At 40.4% G+C, this 18528-nt stretch overlaps 1 protein-coding gene across 2 annotated transcripts; it reads left to right on the forward strand.

The window, feature by feature from the left end:
• The first annotated feature begins 191 nt into the window (after positions 1-191).
• tcerg1b (transcription elongation regulator 1b (CA150)) lies at positions 192-14511 on the forward strand. 2 transcript variants are annotated; one of them, XM_084373954.1, is made up of 21 exons: positions 192-300; positions 1432-1675; positions 3470-3622; positions 3915-4197; positions 4301-4537; positions 6212-6271; positions 7336-7536; positions 8414-8520; positions 8841-8929; positions 9055-9215; positions 9430-9511; positions 9653-9788; positions 9912-10001; positions 10112-10230; positions 10362-10512; positions 10678-10842; positions 11503-11685; positions 11995-12174; positions 12345-12428; positions 12803-12903; positions 13655-14511. In XM_084373954.1, exons 1-21 carry the CDS (start codon positions 254-256, stop codon positions 13854-13856), a joined length of 3075 nt encoding a protein of 1024 aa, XP_084230080.1. In that variant the 5' UTR covers positions 192-253; the 3' UTR covers positions 13857-14511. The 2 variants fall into 2 exon arrangements, with proteins under 2 accessions (XP_084230080.1, XP_084230081.1); XM_084373955.1 differs by lacking the exon at positions 6212-6271.
• The last annotated feature ends 4017 nt before the right edge of the window (positions 14512-18528 follow it).

Raw genomic sequence — 18528 nt, forward strand, 5'->3', positions numbered from 1 at the left:
ACATGTAAAAAGTGCTTGCGAGTCTAACTTATTATCAACAATACCCTGCACACTAACTGAACAAAGACAGAATGAAAAATTGGACCCAAACGGACCAATGAATGGTCGGCCAAACCTCTGTTAGAAAACCACCATCCAATCAGAGGTCAGAGAGCGCGGGCTGCGCAATGACTGACATCGGATTTTAGCGAATAGGAAAAGAAGAAGCCACAAAGGGGCGTTTCCAGGAAGAGAGTGCTTACATTTTCCTGTAATGGCGGACCAGGCAGAGAGCGAGACTATCGGGTTCAGCGAAAACAGGTCAGATAACAACAAATAAGGTGTAGTAACAAGGTGCACTTTTGAGCACGAGCCGGCATTTTGCATTGAGTTTGTCGGCGTTGTTTTTTTGGTCGAGAGGTTGTGATAAACAGCGGGTTTACTTGTGAATGTAGCCACGCTAGCTAACTAGCTTCTAGCTAACTAGCCTGTGTTGCCAAGCGTCTCGGCTGTGATCTCCGCTCGTGGCACGCGGTAAACACAGGCAGTCAGATCAAACACAGACAGGTGGTTTCCTCTTTCACAGGACTGTCTTCTTCACCAGGCCCCACGTTTGTGTTCAGATACAACTCTTGTCTCAAGTTTTCCGTTCACTATTGTTATTGCTATAATAGCTAGCTAGCTAAGCTATGCTACGTTCATTAGTAGTCAGGGGAACACAACTCCGTTCATTCTGTCTGATTTCTTTTAGCCTTGTTAAAAATGTACGAGATTCACTGATTGAATTTTTGAAATTATTAATTACTAGAGCATTCACTTTACACAGCCAATAGATTTCACCTTGAATTCAACATTTAAGCATGTGGAATAATAAACACTTAGGAGCTGCATTATGTGCTACACCCAAAGGCTTCGCTGCAAACACATCATCACGTCAGTGTTATTGCATCCTCAAGAAAGTATTTCTGCAGCGATTCGTTTTTGTAATAATCTGCTAAACTGTCCTATCTTACACTGCATCTTCCTCCATAGGAAACATCTAACTTCAACACAGTCTGTCTGGATCATTTAGCACAGTACCACATAATGTAATTTGCATGATTTGCAACATATAGACATTATGCCTTTTTTAACCTTGTTGAGTACAATTTTGGTGAATGATATCTAAACTACGCTACTTGAGAATTTCAGGTGGAAGAGACTTCATTATACTGATATCATCATGCAGATGCTGATGTTTTGATAATCAAGAAAACAACTTGTGGTTAATGTCATATGTCCTTTTTATAAATGTTGCCCAGCCTTACTTGTCGGTTTTGTTCTTTTTATATATATTTAATAGGCACGTTTTTATTAATGAAGGTGGTCATATCATATGTTTTTTGTTCATGCAACTTTGTGATCTGCCATCAAACACTGGTTGTAACATGATGTTTTTTATTTGTTTACCAGAATGGCGCAGCAGGCAGTGCGGTTCCGCGGCCCTGCGCCTGCCCCTGCACCCGCACCTGTGCCCGCCCAGACCCCAGTGTTACGAGGCCCACCTCCACTCCTCCGGCCACCGCCCCCTCCTTTTGGGATGATGAGGGGACCCCCGCCACGACCCCCATTTGCACGACCGCCGTTTGACCCCAACATGCCGCCCATCCCACCACCAGGAGGCATGCCACCACCCATTGGACCTCCACATCTACAGGTGGCTGTTTCCAAATCTTGTAGAACGTTTTTTTTATGGAACTGCAGGGCTGAACTATTTTAACTTTGCCTGTGGTGATATGCTACACAGCAATTATAGAGTGACGGACAAAGACTAAAATAAGCCTGTTGATGTATGAGCCATCTGTTCAAAAGAGGCAATCTCCCAACCACATTTTAACATGACTACTCCTCAAGCTGTCTAATACTGACTTTACATAATGCATGCTCTGTAAGCTTCTTAATGGTCAGGTTAAAAGGAAATGATACAAGTCTGTGGAGACTGACTCCAGAGAGTGCAGTAGTTCTTATTTGTCATATTTCTGTTTTAATCTTCATTAATCAAGCATTTCTGTTTTATTTTGTTTTTTATAGTGACAGTGTTACAAAAAGGGGGATAATCTTACCTCTATTGGCAATGTAAATATCTTAAAAAAAACAATCGTGTTTATTGGCTCCAAATAGGAACGAAAAATTAGGTAATAGGCCTACATGTGTTTTGGGAGGAGGAACCCGTTTCATAATGTATGTTTATTAGTAAACTTATTATGATGACTCACCTGGAAAAAAAGAGAGAAATAATAAGTATGCAAATGTGGGCAAGTGATGTGGAAAACTTGTACTTCTTGTCAATCTTTTCTTTGATAAAAAACATAAACTCAACGATCCTCCTCTTTCCTTAATTGAATATATGAGACAAATACAACGTACAGATCGGCACAGTCAAACCAAGAACTTATAACAGCAATGCAACACACAGTCATAAACACCTGAGAGGAGGCAAACAATATGGGTACTCTCAGTCAGTGTCAGACGTGTTTCTCAGTCATCATTATGAAGGGAGTCTGGAATTTCCTCAAGGCTCATCTTATCTGTAATACTCGACAGGCTGGAACCTCCCAACGTAAGACATACCAAGTGTGAAGGAAACTCTTCCCTCAACAGCATGTCAAGCACTCAGGCACAAAATTAAAAAATCCTTTATATCCATAAATGTCTCCTACGAGGAGAGAGAGTTGTTCGTGGACAGAGATAGGGAGGTGAAACTGAAATGACTTATATCAGGAAATAATTCAGCCTAATTCTCAGGTTTATCAGTGAAGCGCGTAGAACTACACTGCACTAATCAGACCAGCATCATACATGCATCTCCTGTATGAAAGGTGACTAGGGTGCTACTTACCTGTATACTCTGTCATGTATTGCAGTTGTTGCCCACAGTCATTGTAATGTCACAGGAATAATGCTGGAACTCTAACTGTTCAAATGCGGGTAGTGTAAAGTCAAGAGTATTAGTTAAATACCCCGAGGGTTAATGTGCGCAAGTGTGTGAATACATCCAAAGAAAAGTTTGAATCCCTTAGCAGAGATATGATCCTCAGTTTATTTTTGAATTTAAGTCATCTTGCTGGCAGAGCATGCAAAGAAATTGACCACAAAGAAAGCTTTTGTCCTCTGGCTTGAATAACCTTTTCGATCAAGGTGGAAATCACAATGTCAGGGAAGAATATGACTAACGCTGTTTTATAATTACTTTGGCTACTACCTTCATCTTAATCGATTTTTAGATGTAGTGTGAGTCTCTTAAATGATAAAATATTGATGGCGAAACTTGCTTATTAGAATTCAGAGGTTTCTGTAAGCACTGGCTGCTGGCTAAATAGTTAACTGCTTATCTGACTGGCCACTTTTCTAGGGAGGGAAGACTGTTAATGGATCATTAATATTCCTAGCCTTACTCTGTAGAGTCTGAAAATTGATTGCTGGGTCTTCTTTTGTCAATCTTTCGCTGCAGAGACCTCCGTTCCTTCCCCCTCCCATGGGTAACCTGCCACCCCCTCCAGGAATGCTGTTTCCTCCGGGGATGCCCCCCATTCCTGCATCTGGAACCCCTGCACTCAACCCTACAGAGGAGATCTGGGTAGAGAACAAGACGGCAGAGGGAAAGGTAAGCCAGAAGGCGTATTTAAGCGCATAGCAGGGCTGCTATACTGGTCCGGAAAAAAACATGGAGCATTAATTAGTGATTTTGCATGTTTTAAAGTTTTTCCAAAAGTAATTTGTTAAAAAAAAAACCTTGCATAGTAAGTGACAATGTAATCAACAAGCTTGATTGTCACTATAATTAAAGGTTTCCACATGATTACAGGGGTTGATGATAAATATCACTTTGTTGTCGAGCTTTAAATTCTTTGAACCGTTTGTCCCTAAGTAACAAGTGTTGTGTCTGTTATCCTTAGGCATATTACTACAATGCCAGGACCAGAGAGTCCTCATGGAGTAAACCGGATGGCGTGAAGATCATCCAGCAGTCTGAACTCAACCCTCTACTTGTAGGTGGGGGTGCGGGGACGGGTGCAAGTGGGGGGGTGACCGTGGCTGCCAGCTCAAGCAGTGTCAACACTACAGCCAGCACAGCAGCAGCAGCTTCCCCGACTCAGGCCCCGTCCACAACCCCCTCACGCACACTCAGCTCTAGTCCAGACTCCACCACCACGTCTTCCCCCTCTGTGTCCATTGCAGGTAATGACAAAGTCTTATATCAAACAAAAACATTCACAAACACACACACACAAACTATCTAAAGTCTAAAAATGCTGTTTTTTGTCTTTTTGTTTCTCTAAAGCCACTGTTGTAGCAGACCTAAACCCTGTCACAGTGACCTCAGTTGCTGTGTCTCCAGTCACTGTAGTAACTGTTTCAACGGTGCCATCACCTGTTTCGGCGGTGCAGACTGTGCCTCTGCTGCCTGCAGGCCTGCCTCACAGCGTGGCCCAGCCCACTGCAGCCATACCTGCCTTCCCCCCTGTCATGGTGCCACCCTTCAGGGTGCCCTTGCCAGGCATGCACATCCCTCTACCAGGTAAGAACCTCACACTAAGAGCAAGATACCAACAGGCCACAATATCAAGCTGTCAGCACTATGCTACAAAATAGTCGCTGATGAAGCAAAAATATATATATATTTTTTAAATTTAGCAGATTTTGTATTCACACCCTATAAATGGCTATTATAGGGTTTCCACTGCAGTTTGGTCGTTTAGTTGTTCGTTCCTCAAATGTCTTCTTTCGTCCACAACCCAAAGATATTCAGTTTACTGTCATAGAGGAGGAAAGAAACCAGAAAATTGATTATTAAAATATTGGACAATTAATTTAATCTTTGACAACTAGCGATTAATTGTTGCAGCTCAAATTTTTGATTTATCTGCTTAATTTTTTCATGATTAATTGTTTAGTTTATAAAATGTTGAAAAATGCTCATCGCAATTTTTCAGACTCCAAAGTGACGTCATCAAATTGGTTTTGTTGCACTCCTAATGTATCATCATTAATGACAAAGGAAACTAACAAACCACATTACATTTAAGAAGCTGGAATCAGCATATTTTTATATTTTTGCTTGAAAATGATCTATCTATCAAGTTAGTTGGCAATTACTTTTCTTTCAATCGATTAATTGACCAGTTGTTGCAGCTCTAGTCTTTACAATATTAGGAACAGCTGTACGATATATTTGAATCCACTAAAATATTATGGAATAAAACCGAAATAGTAAGGAAGTTTGTTTTTTTGTCGGACATGTAAAGTGTTTCTGTAGAATTATATGTCTTCATTCTTGTTAATTGAATCTCCCAGATATTAAATTACTCTGATGCTAAAAGGTTACTTATTTGTATAAATGTTTTGTGAAAACTCATATATAGTTTATAGGGTCCAACTTGAGCTGCTATTCGAAAACCACAGGAGGGTAGCATTACTTTGTGGCACTTAGCCACAGGTTAGACATGTAAATGTCACAAGTAGCAACTTGCCACTAAATATCTCCTGCTTGTGGAAAGCTATTAAGTTCGGTCAGCACAGATCTGCCAGGCCACACAACAAGTCTTGAGTGCAGTGTCTTAAATTTAAATGTAAATGCTGCTGTTAGTCGTCTGTGTTTGCTTTCAAGGTTTTTCTATGTTGCTTTTCTCCTCTCCTCTGTCATCTTATTTAATTCCTTCTTTTTTCTCAACGCCCCTTTTGACTTACATTGATTGAAAAAGCATTCAGGTAGTTCAGTTTCTCAGTTTATTTTGTTCTCTGTGGATGCTAGGTCTGGATTAGGGCTGATGGTTATTAATCTGACAAATATCAGACTGGGAGCTTCCTGATTGATGTTGAGATTTGTGGTTTTTCCCAACATTATGCTTTCACTCTTCATTTTTTTTTTTTTTAACAGTAATTCTTTCCGTTCCCTTTAGCGTAATTGTTAATCTAGTAATGGCCTCTCAATAGATCCTAATTGGTAAACCCAAAGTACACTGTGCTCATTCTTAACATCTATAAAAACGCATTACAGGCACATGAACACGATCGAAGACTGAGTTACTGTTGTTACATAACAGTGATGCACAATCCACAATTTGGGCGTGTGTTTGTCTGAGTGGGGCCACACACACACAAACACACACACAAACGCTTAAACACCATGGTAGTTGATGTCTAGTGTCCTGCTGTGTTCAACCAGATGCTTGCTTGTCCGTTGTTCTTGCAGGTGTAGCAATGATGCAGATAGTAGGTGCACCCTGTGTAAAGGCAGGCCCCAGCGCCAACGGTAAACACCCAGCCGCTCGTCTCTCAGACCTACAGTAGATGGCATGGTAGTGAATGATGTCCACATGAGTCATATGTGATATATGGGAACCCTCAAACAGTGGCATGATGGTGAATGCTGTGAACATGATCCATCCAGTGTACAATAGTGAAAGTACTTCCATTCCAACAGACAAAAGCAGAACATACAGCTTGATTGTTATTAACTCATTTTTGGGTTATACTTACAGACTTAACATGTTTAGTTTATTGTATTTATATAACATTTCATTACCAGCACACTTTTAAGATGTCTTGAAGGACAACTAGCCTAAGTCAAGGTGTTTAAACCAAACAGAAGATAAAAACATTCCCTCGTGCAAACATTAGTGTTCAGTTTTCACTTTGCTCATGTGTTGTCCTCAGGACCTGTCAGGTAAGGTAATTTTTTTTGCTTTGGTTAAATGAGAGGACTCTTGATAAATCAGCATCTTAATTGTCAGATTGGGCTGTGTTGTTGATTGTTAGGGTCAGTCATATCGGTGGTCAGTGAGTGTAAACATGATTGAGATAGATATTTCTTTTAGGACAGCTCCTCTTACGCTAGCTTCTGTTGCCCTGTAGTGATTCAGTAGTATAGCAGGTAGGGCTACATGTTGTGGTCATGTGGTTGTCTTCTTTTGTGGCATGGTTGTGTGTTTGAGTGTGTGGTCACTGCTTTGTTTGTTTGTGAATGTGGCCTATGTTTGTTGTCAATCAGTCATGTTTCTTGAAGGCATCTTTAGACTTGAGCCGACTTGATAATATTCTTTTTTATTCACTCACTCATCTAATAATCCACTCTTCTAGATGACTAGGCAAGTACTTACAGGGACAGTGGTTTTATCCTGCCTGTGGACCTTTCTAGTTTTGCTAACACCTGTTTTTGATTACAAGTACCCGGGGAATCATATTTCACAAACTGATATATAACCTAATGCCTTTTCTAAGCAGTGTAGTGTAAGTGTAGGCAACTACAGCTACTATTGGACAGAGAGATGACTCAGCCAATCATGGTCTGTCTTTCTCCTCTCTGACTAATGACAGGCATGCTTCCTGGAATGGGTCCGCCTTTAGTTTCCATGATGCACCCACAGTTGGCTCTCTCGGCAGCTCCCGCCACCATGGCCGGATCGTTGCAGCTCCCTGAGTGGTCAGAGTACAAAACAGCTGATGGGAAAACATACTACTACAACAATCGAACACTGGAGTCCACCTGGGAGAAACCACAGGCCCTGGTGGAGAAAGGTAGGCACTACTTACTAGAGCACATGCACATGTTGTCTGGCTTGACATGGCGGGCTGATCCACTAGACCTAGGTTTCTAGTAGCACTATTCACAACAGCTTCACCCACTTTGATTTTCTTCTAATCAACAACACTCGTTTGTCAGACAAAATGCAATGCCAAGCACACAAGAACACTCAGCTGTACTTGTGTCAATGGAAGTAGGGATGGGACAATAAAAGTTTTTATCATGGATCGCGATAAACACACTCACAATAAGTTGATTGTGGTAAATTTTCATCATCCAGATAATCCTGAATGGAGATAATCATTAATATTCTCACATGAATGACTTGATAAAGCTGTCTAGCTCACAGACGTACAGTCTTATATAGGTTTCCTGATTTATTTTGAATTGCCTAAGCTTGCCACCATGTCTGAAGACATGGCTTGTATACTTTATCCCCCACAAAAACAAGCCAAATTGGATGTGTGTGTAAATGTTACGAATTCCAAATTAAAAAACAGGGAAATTGCTGTGTGTGAGAGTGTGGTTACCACCATTTATTTGTCCTTTATTAGTGCAGGAGTACCTTATGACTGATGATTTCTTATTTAAGATTTTGTGGTTGTTTTTCATTAAAAAAATTTCAGTTTGTATTTGAAAGTTTTAAGAATATTTTGATGGTTATTGGGATAATATCATGAGTCGCAATTACATAAGTTTCCATTTGATTCGATTTTCATATTGTCCCACGCCTATTCGCAGGTATGACTGACAGTGAAACTATTGCTGAATTAATGACAGCTTGCTTTTATTGAGCTACATTTTACCCCTTTCCGTTACCTTACAGTGTGTGTGTGTGTGTGTGTGCACTTTTTACTCCTCTGTCTTCAGAAAAAGAAGCAGAGAAGATCAAGGAGCGTCTGGCTCAGGAGGAGGCCGAGGCCATGGAGATGGAGGATGAGGAGAACAAAGCCGAAAACGCTAATAATGAGAAGGAGGTATGTGAAGAGTCCAATTACCAGGTTGAACAACAAAAAACACATTGTCTGTCTCAAATTTTGAAATTTAAAATGTGTTGCTATGACCCTAATTAAGTAAAGTATTGTTTTAGAAATTATATAACCATTTACAACAGGCTTATATTTCAGAAGACGAGACATGCTATAGATGGCTAGCATGTATAGTATAGTATTTAATGAAAGACACATTTTTGCAAATAAACCACTGAAAAATAAAAGAATATAAATAATAAAATGTAGTTTAAAAGCATAAATGTTATAGTAATGGAGAGAACTGTTTTTTTTTTCTCTTTATGAAGGAGCCTAAAGAAGAAGAGATGACTGAGGAGGAAAAGGCAGCTCAGAAAGCCAGGCCTATAGCCACCAACCCTATCCCCGGCACGCCATGGTAGGCACAGCACATCATATCACAGCCCACACCTCCACTTTAATGCATTGATGTAATGTATTTCCTTTTATCCCCCCTCTTCATCACTGTACGTGCCTGCATGTACATCTATCAATTTATATCAGGTGTGTGGTTTGGACGGGTGATGATCGCGTGTTCTTCTACAACCCAACAACGAGGCTGTCCATGTGGGACCGGCCCGAGGAGCTGGTTGGTCGAGCTGATGTTGACAAACACATCCAGGAGCCGCCGCACAAGAGAGGCATGGAGGACAGCAAGAAGACAGGTGCGGACAAACACGTGTGCTCACCCTGTGATTATGATATTGAACGTTTGATCATCGTGAATGATGAAATTCAAGCTTTTTGCTTTGTTAGTAGCATTTAATTAGAAGCAATTATGTGTTCAAAGTCACAGAACGAGTGGCCTTACAATCGCTCTTAAACACTGTATACTCCAGTGTGTGTAGTATTTATTTTGTTTTGTGTGTTCGTACACAGGTATCAATAAGGAGGAGCCAGAATTAGCTATTGCTACTGAAGAGAATCAGGATGAGGAGCCAACCAAAGCCAAAAAGAGAAAGTAAGTCATGAGTGTTTCTCTTTACTTAATACAACAGTACTGCAAAAGTTTAAGGAGTCTCCTTCTCCCACTGAAATTGTATTGTCAATCTTCCTGAACATCCTTTTTTGTGGTTTCTTCTTTGTGGTTCCACCCTCACAGGAAGGAAGATGTGAAGGAGGCAGACTCGGAGAAGGAAGCAGCAATGGAGGCAGAGCTCAGAGCTGCCAGAGAACGAGCTATAGTGCCGCTAGAGGCCCGGATGACCCAGTTCAGAGAAATGCTGCTAGAGAGAGGGGTAACACAAACTTCATACTGATGTTACAACATCCTTTTAACACAGAGGTTGTCAGTCTTTTGTTTGAGGAGATCCCATCACAAGCTGTCTATCTAATGCCAGTGTTATCTGTCACACTTGTAGGTGTCTGCATTCTCCACTTGGGACAAAGAGCTTCACAAGATTGTGTTTGACCCACGTTACCTTCTGCTCAACCCAAAAGAGAGGAAACAGGTTCAGTTTCTCTCTATTCCCTCATTGTTACTCTTTATCACTTTCGCACTTTACATGTGCCATTTTTTAAAAATCTTTCAGTCATAGTTTTATGCTTACGTCCTCTTTAGGTTTTTGATCAGTATGTGAAGACGAGAGCAGAGGAAGAGAGAAAGGAGAAGAAGAACAAGCTGATGCAGGCCAAAGACGAGTTCAGGAGAATGATGGAGGATGCAAAGCTCACACCCAGGTAAAGGGACAGGCCAATTATATTTTATTATTTAACACAACAAGGACTTTTTTTGTTGTTCTTGTTGTGCTGAGGAGGTACTTGCCTGAGACACTTGTAACTGCAATGTTTTTCTTTTCTTTCCTTTACAGAACAACGTTTAGTGAATTTGCAGTGAAGCACGGCCGAGACCCGCGGTTCAAGACCATAGAGAAGATGAAGGACAGGGAGGCTATCTTCATGGAATTCATCACTGCTATGAGGAAAAGAGAGAAAGAGGACTCCAAGTCCAGAGGAGAGAAGGTATCATTCGCACTCAAATATCAATATAGAGTATCTCTACAAGTATGTGGTGTTTTTTTAGGCTAAAGAAGTCGATTGATTTGCAGGGGTCCTGCAATCTTGCTGGTTGAAAGGTGTTTGCACAGATTTCTAATAAATTTGGATGTGTGTGTGTTTTGCGCCTAGGTGAAGCAAGACTTCTTTGATCTCCTAAGTGAGCAGCACATAGAGGGAGGCCAGCGGTGGAGCAAAGTAAAGGAGAGGTTAGAGACTGACCAACGATACAAGGCTGTGGAGAGCTCCGCACTCAGAGAGGAACTTTTCAAACAGTACATGGAGAAACAAGCCAAGGTATGAGCAGTTCTCTCTATGGAATATGATGGGTTCAGTGTGTACGTGCCATGAATCAGCCACTCTTTGGACACCTGCCCAATCAGTCGTTTATTCTCTTCATGATCTTTTTCTTAAGTATTTGTTTTGTGAGTGTGGGCGCATGGGATTGGATTCTAAAAATATTGTATGTAATTTAAGTAAAAAAACGCAGAGTTTGTATTATATTCAAGGACTAGACCACAATGTATTATATGTAATATTTTTAATTGCCATTTGGGGCAATAAATTCCTGACCGAGTGAAAATGAGTCAAAGCACCTCTACATGTCAACTGCAAAAATGGACTCTGTCAAACTACTGTTGTCACGGATGATAAGCTTAAAAAGACATAGGCTGTCAGAAAATATCATTTAGACCACGTCCTACAGCCTGACAGAAGAGTTTGAGAGTACGTGACTGATAAACAGACTACCGTTTATGGTGTTTTTGTTATTCTTTCATGGAAGTATTTTATATTTTACTTTTACATCTTTATTATTGATCATGTGTAATATTCAGGACAAAAACATTAGATTTCTATGGGAGATTTCTTGATCTGGAAATCAAGTATATTATGTAATGACTCTTAATTTTGACATCAAATAACAATTAAAACTTTTGCTGTGTATCATCTTCGCAGAACGTGGACATTGATAAGGAGCGGGAATTGGAGCGGCAGGCTCGCATCGAGGCCAGTCTCCGAGAGAGGGAGCGGGAGGTGCAGAAGGCCCGATCAGAACAGACCAAAGAGATCGACCGAGAAAGGGAGCAGCACAAGAGGGAGGAGGCCATTCAGCATTTCAAAGCTCTTATGTCTGATATGGTGAGATGCATTGCAGCTTTTTCCTGAATTCTTATTAAGTTGTAATTTATCTTTGCCAGCCACTTTCACTTTTTCACAAGATTTGATAAGAAAAATGAGGAATTAGCAATTGATTCTGGCTGTAGTTGTCTCTTCCTTCTGAGCCTCTGCAGTTAAATATTACACCTCCGACTGTGACTGCAGGGATGATACAATAATAAGAGTAAATAGTGCCATTATTATTTAACAGAAACCTTAATCCCATGTAGCATTAAATGATACTTAAATTTCCTCTGCAATTAAAGTGTTTGTTGTTTATTCATTCCTCAGGTACGGTCTTCAGATGCCACCTGGTCAGACACGCGTCGTAACCTGCGGAAGGACCATCGCTGGGAGTCTGCGTCACTGCTGGAGAGAGAGGAGAAGGAGAAGCTGTTTAACGAACACGTAGAAGCACTGGCCAAGAAGAAGAAAGAACACTTCAGGCAGCTACTGGATGAGACCAGCATGGTAATAATGTAGTCTGTATTTGCTTATTTCTTATATGTGCGTACATGAGCACAAGTTTTTAATGTCATGTCTGTTTACATGTTTTAGTAATTAGTTTTTGATTGACTTGCTTCAACTTGATCTGATTCATTTTAAAAGATTATTGACAGATTTTTTTGTTCATGTTGTAGATCACTCTGACAACCACATGGAAGGAGGTGAAGAAGGTTATCAAGGAGGACCCTCGCTGTATTAAGTTCTCTTCTAGTGACAGAGTAAGACTTTTAACCTCTCTCTCGTGTTGTTTGCTTGTATAATTATAAAATGATAAGATTACAGACACTTTCTGAAACAATTGAGAGACTGTTGCCTAAAGGGGTGTTTGTTCTCTGAACTGAGCCAGGGTTGTCAAAGTAACAGCAGACCTCAATCTTTCCATGTGATAGTTCAATCAATTTCCAGCTCAGCACAGTCACTGCTCTCATTCAAAACCTCATCCTTTAATACATTATTGTTTCTCAAGCCCAAAGATTTGTATCTGTCGTAAAGGTATTGTGTGAGTTTAACAGGGCTTAGTAAAGTTTCATGTGAAATGCACTTTATCCATTTTATCAGAGTTTTGATGTCTGATGTGTTGATCTGTTTGTAGAAGAGACAGCGGGAGTTTGAAGACTACATCAAAGACAAGTACATCACAGCCAAAGCTGACTTCAGAACCCTGCTAAAGGAGACAAAGTTCATCACATACAGGTCTGTACACTCACTATCACAGACTGGACAAACACACAAAACTGTCACTGTTTTCTTGTACCTACAGAGATTCTACCCTGTTATATGACATAAATATCTACGTATAACTCCACTTGTCATAGTTCATAATTTTTCTACTAGTTTAGATACGGTTTCGTTTATTTTTCTACTATATTAAGCAGATTGTTAGACAAACTGTCCAAATGTCTGAGGAAATGTGTCCTTATTTTCTTTCTTTTTTTTATCTCGTCTTAATAACTTTGGTACATGATTGTAAAATTCTTAGATATGTGGTGACGTGCTGCAAACTGTCATTTGACTAGGGCTGCAACTTTTCATTATCCATTAATCTGCTGATTATTTACATATTTAGTTTATAGAGAAAAACAACAAAACCTTACATTTAAGGCTTGAAAAATGACTATAATGAATATAATAGTTAATTTTCAAAATAGTTGGCAACTAGTTTTCTTTCAATCTACTAGTTTTCTTTCGATCTACTTGCAGAGTAAAGGACTAATTGCTGCATCTCTCCATTTGAAAAACATCTTGTGTCACTTAAAGACATTCTCAATTGTTTTATTTTAATTTTTTACCTCTGACCAGTCAAATTAAGTTTTTTTTTTTTTGCAAGTGAAAGTCTGACAGAAGAGAAATAGTATCAACATGAAGAGACGATGCACAGAGTATTCTTTCCGTCCATCCTTTTTCTGGGCGTCTTCTGATTTTCCCACATCCTCCTTTCCCCCAGGTCGCGAAAACTCATCCAGGAGTCAGAGCAGCATCTCAAAGATGTGGAGAAGATCCTTCAGAACGACAAGCGGTACCTCGTTCTGGAGTGTGTCCCTGATGAGCGCAGGAAGCTCATCATGTTCTACATCGAAGACCTAGACCGCCGTGGCCCACCGCCTCCTCCCACGGCCTCTGAGCCCACCCGACGCTCTACCAAGTGACCAATCACATCATCTTCTCGGCCGGTGCCCTACTCCTCCTCGCCCTCCCTTTGGCCAGAGCATGACCTCCCCCAACACCCCCTGAATCCCGCCCTCCAGGCCCACAGCTGGCCATGAAGTGTTATCGCCGGGGGTGCTGTTGCTTAGAGATGTACCATAGAGATGAACGGTTAAGGTCTCTGTGTTATGTCGCCTCTTAGCCCTGAAATAGCCCTGCGTTTAAGGCAACAGCAGGGAACAGAGGTTACCTGATATAAAGGTGAACCTTGACCCCTCACCTCTGACTGACCACATTAGAGGGAGAGGGATAGTGATAACGTCGCTGCCCGAGCAGCCACAGAGGTGTAAGATAGCAGATGTAAATGAAGTTGTGTGTGTGTGTGAGAATGCGTCTGTGTGTGTGTGTGTGTGTGTGTGTGTGTGTGTGTGCGCATAAGTGAGTGTGTGTGTGTGTGTGTGTGTGTGTGTGTGTGTGTGTGTGTGTGTGTGTGTGCGCGCGCATGTGTCTGAGGCGTCCTTTAGCCTTACTGCTCCACTGTGCCAGTCATTGTTTCAGCGGCTCAGTGTGAATGTTAGTTTCTGCTCAGTGGTTTACTCCGATGTCGCAGCAGTTTCTCTGTTGAATGAAATAAAAGCAACTTCCACTGTTTTTCAATACGTCGTCCTGTGGATTTCTTTAAATAAAATAACATCACACACACTATGTAAAGATTACTGGAGGAAGCACTGATCCAGTGCAACTATTTATACGAAGATTATCAATATTATTAAGTGGTTCTCATTAGATGACATGTTTTTTGCTGTGTTAAAATATTACCTTGGTAAAAGTCATCCATTGGAATAGGACTTAATGTATCAAAAGTAATTTTCTGGCAATAAATGTACTAAGTATCAAAAGTACAAGAAAAAGTAAATTATACATGTATTAACACGTATATATTTGCAATATATTAAGAGTCAACTGATTATGAGATCCAATACTCAGCATTCAATTGTTTTTAAAATATATTGATTTAAATAATGGGCTACTTTGGCTTTGATATAACATACAATCTGCAAGAAACTAGAGTCTTAAGTTATCAAATTAATATAGTGAGTAAAAGTACAATGTTTGCCTCCTAAATGTAGTGGAGTAAAAGTATAGAGTTGCAGAAAACGGGAATACAAGTAAAGTTCAAGTATCTCAACATTGTATTTGTATGGAAGCCCTGAAGGGCCATGCATTCATGCATTTTATTTCCTCCATTTGCCCGTGATAACAAGTTAATTTCATTTGTTTTCTCGAGATCTCGAGTTATTATCTCGAAATAACAACTGCCGTTTTCCCGAGATAATGGGATCATTTTCTCGAGATCTCGAGATAATGAAACTTTGTTTTCCTGAGATAACGAAACATTGTTTTCCCGAGATAACAATATCATTAATTTGAGATCTTGAGAAAACAAAATGATAGTGTAGTATATTAAATCATTGCAGGAAACATCATTCAGTGTAGCAATGTCAGAGGAGCAGGAGCATATCGATCACCGCGTCACATATCTTTTCAATCAAGGCCTGACACAGGCTGACATAGCATTATGCCTTGCTATTACAGATAATGTACACATTACATTATCTGTAATAGCACATTACTGTGGGCATGTTGTCGCCTTCGTCCCCCCTCATGGAGTTCACCGACCAAATGAACAAGCTGGTCATCGCTGGGACACAGTTTACCCCCCGCCCTACTGCAATTTTCTCTCCTCTCATTCCCCTGAAACACCCTCAGCCTTCGGTGAAGTTAAGACACACACCACCCCCACCCTTTTCACACAGGCATCATCCTCCCCAAGCTGATAAGAGCTCAGCACACTTAGATCTTTCTGTCTCTTACTGCTGATGTTTTATGGGTCCAGGCTCTAAAGATGTCACTCCTGACTATTCCCAGCGAAAGTCGGGGCCCAGTGTACTGGAAGCTTCTTCAGTTCATGTTATGATCGGTAATAGAAAAAGAATGTTTAAATTGCCAAGAAAGAGTGTAATGTCAAATTTAACATTCATTCCGGGTCCAGGCTACGAAGTTGATATCTTTAATGTCTTCCCCCCAGAAAAGCCGGGGCCCCTTGGAGTTCAGGTAGTCTCCTCGATTCCTGTGTTTACAGGTAATAGAAAAATGGTAAATTTGCTGAGACACAGGAAGTGCCTTAATAAATCTGCCAATCTATTAAATTTAGCTCCCATTCCTCGTCAGCCACAAACTGTCACAAAAGATTGCACAGCTGGTTTTGACTCTTTTAATTTAGCTTTATTAAACATCAGGTCTCTGGCAGGAAAATCTTTTTTAATACATGATTTTATCATCAAACACAATCTTAATTTTATGTTTTTAACTGAAACCTGGTTAGACCAAGACAACAGTGCAGCTGTTCACATTGAATCAAGCCCTCCAAACTTCTCTTTCATAAGTGAGACTAGAAAGCATAAAAAAGGAGGAGGTGTTAGTATTCTGTTTAATGAGTTACTCAAATGCAAGCAAATGTTTTATGGAAATTTTACTTCTTTTGAATATGTGGCTCTTCAGTTAAACTCATCTTCTCGGGCTATATTTCTAAACATCTACAGGCCACCTAAATACTGTACAGATTTTTTTGATGACCTTGTTGAGTTACTGTCTCTTATCTGCACTGACTTTGATTGTGTGTTAATTGTTGGTGACTTTAACATCCATGTCGACAAACCTGAGGACAGATGGACTAAAGAACTGTGTCGTGTCCTTGATAACTTTGGACTCACTCAGCATGTGATGCAGCCCACACACAACAGGGGCCACATCCTAGACTTGGTTATCTCCAAGGGTCTGAACATTCCTAAGGTTCTGGTATCTGATGTTGCTCTCTCTGATCATTACTGTGTTCTCTTTGAGAGTGATATATGTGTGTACACAAATGTTCAAACTGAGGTCGTCTCAAAGCGTTACATCACTGAAAACACCAGTGACATATTCATTGAGGCTTTCTCCTCCACACCTCCCCTCTCCAGGTTCTCCGTCAATGACCTTGTAGATCACTTCAGTTCTAAAGTTACAAATGTTATTGATGCCATTGCACCCACTAAAGTGAAGGTGGTCTCTGGTAAGAAAAAATCTCCTTGGAGAAATGCCACGCTTGTCAAAATGGAAAAAAAGGAATGCCGAAAGGCAGAGCGCAGGTGGCGCAAAACTAAGCTCCAAGTTCATTTTGACATTTATAAAGAGAGACTTTACATTTTTAATTTAGAACTGAAAAAGTCAAGGCAGTCCTTCTTTTCAGACATTATCACCAAAAACAATAATAATGCACGTGCCCTGTTTGCTACTGTCGACAGGCTAACAAACCCTCCTGTGCCAGTAGCCTCTGAACATCTATCTACCAGGGCCTGTAATGAATTTGCATCCTTCTTCACTGACAAAATTCAGAAAATTAGACAAGCGGTCTGTGCCACCGTACCTAGTACAGGAGGCGTGTTATCCATGTGTCCACCGAAAACCAACTCTAACACCATGACACAATTTGACCAAATCAATGACAAAAACCTGCAAGAGATAATACAACATTTGAAATCTTCCTCATGCTGCCTTGATATTTTACCAGCAGGGTTCTTCAAAAAAGTTTCAGACTGCATGACTCCAGATCTGCTACAGATTGTCAACATGTCTCTACTTTCAGGCGTCTTCCCCCAAGCCATGAAAACTGCAGTTATTAAACCACTCCTGAAGAAGAACAATCTAGACACATCAGTAATGAATAATTACAGGCCCATATCGAACCTCCCAATTTTAAGTAAAATCATTGAAAAAGCTGTTTTTCAACAGCTGAACAATTACTTAATAGTAAATGGCTGTTTTGATGTCTTCCAATCAGGATTTCGACCACATCATAGCACTGAGACTGCTCTAGTCAAGGTCCTCAATGACATTCATTTAAACACAGACAATGGCAAAATTTCAGTCTTAGTATTACTGGATCTCAGTGCTGCGTTTGACACAGTCGACCACAACATACTACTGGACCGACTGGAAAACTGGGTGGGACTCTCTGGTACAGCACTAAACTGGTTTAAATCCTATCTAAATGATAGAGACTACTTTGTGTCTATTGGTAATTACACATCTGAAAGGATGAAAATGACAAGCGGAGTACCCCAGGGCTCCATTCTGGGGCCTCTACTATTCAACATTTACATGCTTCCTCTAGCTCAGATAATGGAAAACAACAAAATATGTTACCATAGTTATGCAGATGACACACAAATTTACATAACCATCTCACCAGGGGACTACAATCCCATACAAACGCTAAGTAGATGCATTGAACAAATCAATGATTGGATGTGTCAGAGTTTTCTTCAGTTAAACAAAGATAAGACTGAAATAATTGTTTTTGGAGCCAAGGAAGAACGACTCACAGTCTCTGCTCAGCTTCAATCTATAATGTTGAAAACTGCAAACCAAGCCAGAAACCTCGGTGTAATAATGGACTCAGACCTGAACTTCAGCAACCACATTAAGTCAATTACAAAGTCGGCCTACTATCATCTTAAAAATATATCCAGGATAAAAGGACTTATGTCTCAGCAGGATTTAGAAAAACTTATCCATGCATTTATCTTCAGCAGACTCGACTACTGTAACGGTGTCTTTACAGGACTCTCTAAA

Source organism: Pagrus pagrus (genome assembly GCF_965226575.1).
Source record: "Pagrus pagrus genome assembly, chromosome: 14".
NCBI lineage: Eukaryota > Metazoa > Chordata > Actinopteri > Spariformes > Sparidae > Pagrus > Pagrus pagrus.

What these genes read in the sequence shown, in the direction of transcription:
- tcerg1b (XM_084373954.1), top strand. Translation starts at nt 254, where the DNA reads ATGGCGGACCAGGCAGAGAGCGAGACTATCGGGTTCAGCGAAAACAG. An exon ending in ACAGGCCCTGGTGGAGAAAG is followed by an intron (nt 7,537 to 8,413) that starts GTAGGCACTACT and finishes CTCTGTCTTCAG; the next exon opens with AAAAAGAAGCAGAGAAGATC. An exon ending in AAATGCTGCTAGAGAGAGGG is followed by an intron (nt 9,789 to 9,911) that starts GTAACACAAACT and finishes TCACACTTGTAG; the next exon opens with GTGTCTGCATTCTCCACTTG.